Source organism: Cyprinus carpio, chromosome A8, assembly GCF_018340385.1.
Source record: "Cyprinus carpio isolate SPL01 chromosome A8, ASM1834038v1, whole genome shotgun sequence".
NCBI lineage: Eukaryota > Metazoa > Chordata > Actinopteri > Cypriniformes > Cyprinidae > Cyprinus > Cyprinus carpio.
The window spans coordinates 2,492,392-2,496,734 of NC_056579.1; the positions used below are offsets into that span (position 1 = coordinate 2,492,392).

General features: G+C 33.8%; 1 protein-coding gene across 1 annotated transcript in view; it reads left to right on the forward strand.

Moving 5' to 3' along the window:
- The window catches only part of naif1 (nuclear apoptosis inducing factor 1), a 2,765-nt gene extending 843 nt beyond the window's left edge, over positions 1-1,922 (forward strand). Inside the window, exons 2-3 of the mRNA XM_019117208.2 lie at positions 862-909; positions 997-1,922. Of these exons, the coding sequence (XP_018972753.1) occupies positions 862-909; positions 997-1,463 (515 nt within the window). The 3' untranslated portion in view covers positions 1,464-1,922. The remainder of the gene's footprint in view (positions 1-861; positions 910-996) is intronic.
- The last annotated feature ends 2,421 nt before the right edge of the window (positions 1,923-4,343 follow it).

A 4,343-nucleotide genomic window follows, 5' to 3' on the forward strand; every position in this document is an offset into this window, starting at 1 on the left:
AGAAAAAAAGTTAGAATTGTGAGAAATAAAGTCAGAATTGTGAGAAAAAAGTTAGAATTGTGAGAAAAAAGTCAGAATTGTGAGAAAAAAAGTCAGAATTGTGAGAAAAAAGTTAGAATTGTGAGAAAAAAGTCAGAATTGTGAGAAAAAAAGTCAGAATTGTGAGAAAAAAGTCAGAATTGTGAGAAAAAATCAAATTGTCAGAAAAAAATTCAGAATTGAGAGAAAAAAAAGTCAAAATTGCGAGAAAAAATCAGAATTGTGAGAAAAAAGTCAGAATTGTGAGAAAAAAAAGTCAGAATTGTGAGAAAAAAGTCAGAATTGTGAGAAAAAAATCTGAATTGCGAGAAATAATCTCAAGATTGTGAGGAAAAAAATCCAAATTGTAGGATATAAATTGAGAAAAAAAGTCCAAATTTCGAGATGAAAATGTCTCATTTTAGGAAAATGACCTTTAAAGATAGTATAGTGATTGAAAAAAGTCAGAACTGCAAGAGAAAAAGTCTGAATTTCGAGAAAAAACGCTGAATTGTGAGATACAAACTTAAAATTGTGAGATAAAAATGTCTCATTTTAAGAAAATGGCCTTTTAAAGATATGTATTGTGATTGAAATATACAGACGCAGATAAAGTGTATAAAATGAGCACTTAAATGTCAGTTTTAGATGTTTTCTTTCCTCTAGTCTGAAAGAAGATATGATAAAAGCAATATTAGCTCAACACTGACCAGTGCATGAAAAAACACTGGTTTTGTCCGCAGTGTCTTGCCTTAATGTTCAAAGTGATGCAATCCTGAAAGGAAAATGGTCATTTATGTTTTATAAAAGAGCTTTAAAATGGTAAAACTTCTCTCCTCACAGGCATTCAGTCAGCGGCTGCAGCAGCATGTGAGATAAAAACTCTCGAAGGTACGGTTTTAGCTTGACTTGTGATCTTCATCTAAGACTCTTTGTTGATTATAAAAGCACAGCATGTGTGTGATTGCGCCTCCGCAGCCGAGACGACGTACCACACGCTGGAGGAAGGCATGGTGGAGTACTGCACCGCCGAGACGCCGGTGACCGTCACCGCAGAGGCGCCGGTGGAGATGCTGGCGCAGGCCGAGTGCAAACCGCAGGAACTGAAGAGCCGCATCGCGCTCAACTCGGCCAAACTGCTGCAGGAGCACCGCGTCACCAACCTGCACGTGCGCGAGATCGCCCAGCACCTGGAGAACCAGAACGACCTGCTGCAGATGATCCGCCGCTCGCAGGAGGCACAGGCCTGCGCGCAGGAGAGACAAGCCCAGGCTCTGGAGGGGACGCAGGCCGCCCTGCTCGCCCTCATCCAGATATTCAGACCCGCTCTGAAGGACTTGAGGAAGTTTCTACAGAACGCCAACAGCGCAAACACTGCTCCGCCGGCTGCCGCAGAGACCGGAGAAGGAGCGGAAAACATCCCGCCGCAGACAGAAGACGCATAACAGAGACAAATACGAGCGCGTTTGGGGTTCGGTGTGTGTGTGTGACCGTCTGGTCTAGAATAGACTGTAAATTATTGTACAGCTCGGTGCCTCAAAGACTTTGTGCTTATATGTGTGTGAATGAGTCAGGGAGACTTTATGAGCGTGGCCAAAATTCAGACGTTTAACTTTAAAAATACCATTTTGCGTTTGACAATTTGAAGTTACTGTAAAGATATTTTTCTTTTATATTTGGTTGCTTAAAAATCAAGTTGCAACACATTTAATCGGATTGTTTTGGTGTGCAGTTGACCCTAAAACAAACATGCAAAACCTCAAACACGAATCTGGGTCAGAGACCTACAGAAAACACGACAGCGGTTCCAGTGACGGAAGACTTTGTGGAGGCTGTTCTTTCTTTAGCTTTTACGAATTTGCCGTTTTTATTTAAGCATGCTTAATAAAGAAACTCTCCACATGCGTACGCGTCTTTTTTTGGGATTTGTTGATGCTCAAGCACGAGATCTTTACCACAGATATATTCATTCACATGTACAATTATTTTGGGGGGTATTTGTGTTTTCTTCAAGTAATTGTGTAACTGTACTTTTTCCCTCATATATATTTCTAGTTGGGAAAAACACACATTTACTGTTTCGTTTAGACCTTTCATCTACATCATGACTTAATATAGTATAACAAGTGTTTATTTACTTTATTAATCAGTTTTTACTCTCTCTTTTGGAAATGCAATAATGTATTTTTTCTTTTGTTCGTTGAAGCAAATAGAAACAATTATTTGCTATGGTTTCCCATTCAGTTTATCCTGCTATAGTTCACATCTGAGCTGTTTTTGTGTGTAATGTACATCTGATTATTCATTGAACATTGAGCTTTCATTCACTGTATTTTGTCCTGTCTGGAAGCCTAGATTATTTTATTTGATGATTGCATTGAATGAGCTTTTAAAAGGCAGGACTTTGCAACAATAATGAATAATTTTATTAATTCAATTTATAAGCATGGTTTATTATAAAAAGCACAGACTGCCACTGCTTGAAAGTGCTGGAAAAGTGTTGAATTTCACTTTTAAATATTTGTACGAACCCTGTTTAAAGAGTTAACAGTTATGCTTTAGCCTACCTTAATTCAAATCACGTTTTGAAAGTAAACTTATCCCTACTTTAATTTAACAATATAATTTCTCTATTTTTCACAGTGACTTTATATCTAGATATGCAGGGTGGGTGTAGTTTACAGCCACTAGATGGAGACAAAAACTCAGGGACCCATCACTGCTAATAAACTAACTTTTCAAGAGTGTAAGAGTGTGCATGCATATTACCTAAATGATTATAATATTGTGATTATTATTCAGTAATGCTCAGAAGTTTTGTGTCATTGTTTTAGCATTTTAATTGAGAGAGAGTGCTGTACTAAAAATGGGTTTGTCTGTGTTACAGAAAAGTTCAGACAAACTTCTGCAGTTAAATGATACGCTTCCTAAAAAATAACATTTTAGGTTTGCTAGACTTTTGTCACTTGATTTCCAATATCCTTATCATCCTTAAAATCCTACGACATGCTATTTGTCTAAATTTAAATGCTGAATATAAGTCCACACTTACACCACGTTTATATTATGATCAAGTTTGTTTTTTTGTATTAAATATCTGGTATGTATTATTTTAATGGTTATCAGTTATGACTCATAGACATTGAATTACCTTTAACGACATTCACTTTATTTTTTGAATGAATCACTTTGGGTGAAAGATCAAAGGGATTTCTTTGTATTAAATAGATGGATTGATTTTGATTGATAAGTAATTGAATCAATCGTACTATATGGCAGTGAAGTAAACATCCAATTATAAAATCTGCATTTAGAATTCTGTAAATTAATACTCAAAAGTACAAAAAAACAACAACAAAAAAAAAAAAAAAAAAAAAAACACCAAATGACAGATGCAGAGCGAAAAAATTTTTTTTTATTACAAATGTGGTATTTGTAATACTTGGTATTTACAAATGTGCATTGTAGCATATTTATATTTTAAATTATTATTATTATTATTATTTTAATTTTTTTTTCTTCTTATGACATTTCCATATTAGTTAGCCTATATACATATTAGTTATAATTAGGGCTGTCAAATGATTAATCATGATTAATCACGAATAACAAATAAAAGTTTTGGTTTACATAATATATTGGTGCATACTGTGTATATTTATTAGGTATATATAAATACAACACACATGCATGTATAATATTTAAGAAGAATATGTTATGTATTAATAGCTAAATCTATATTTTATATATAATAGCGCAAAATATAAGAATCGCATAAATATATTAAATGTATATACATGTAAATATTTTCTAAATATATAATTATTAGAGTATGTGTATTTATATATACGATAATCAATAAACCCCTGTACCGCCATAACATATATTATGTAAACAAAACTTTTATTTTGGATGTGATTAATCGTGATTAATCATTTGACAGCCCTAGTTATAATATATAAATACATGATCTAATGTAAATGTTCAGATTTATTTTTTAATAAATGATCTAATGTAAATGTTCAGATGTTATAAACCGTTTTCTTTGTTAATGCTTTGGCAATACAAAAATAATTTTTATAATATTGTGATTGTTATTCAGTAATGCTTAGAGGTTTTGTGTCATTGTTTTAGCATTTTATTTGAGAGAGAGTGTTGTAATGTGGGTTTGTTTTTTGTTATTTTTTTTTTTTGTGTCATTGTTTTTGTATTTTTTTTTATAGAGAGGAAGAGATTGAGCGAGAGAGAGAGAGAGAGAGCAGTGCCAAGAATGGATAGATCAGAGAGAGAGAGAGAGAGAGAGAGAGAGAGAGAGAGAGAGAGGG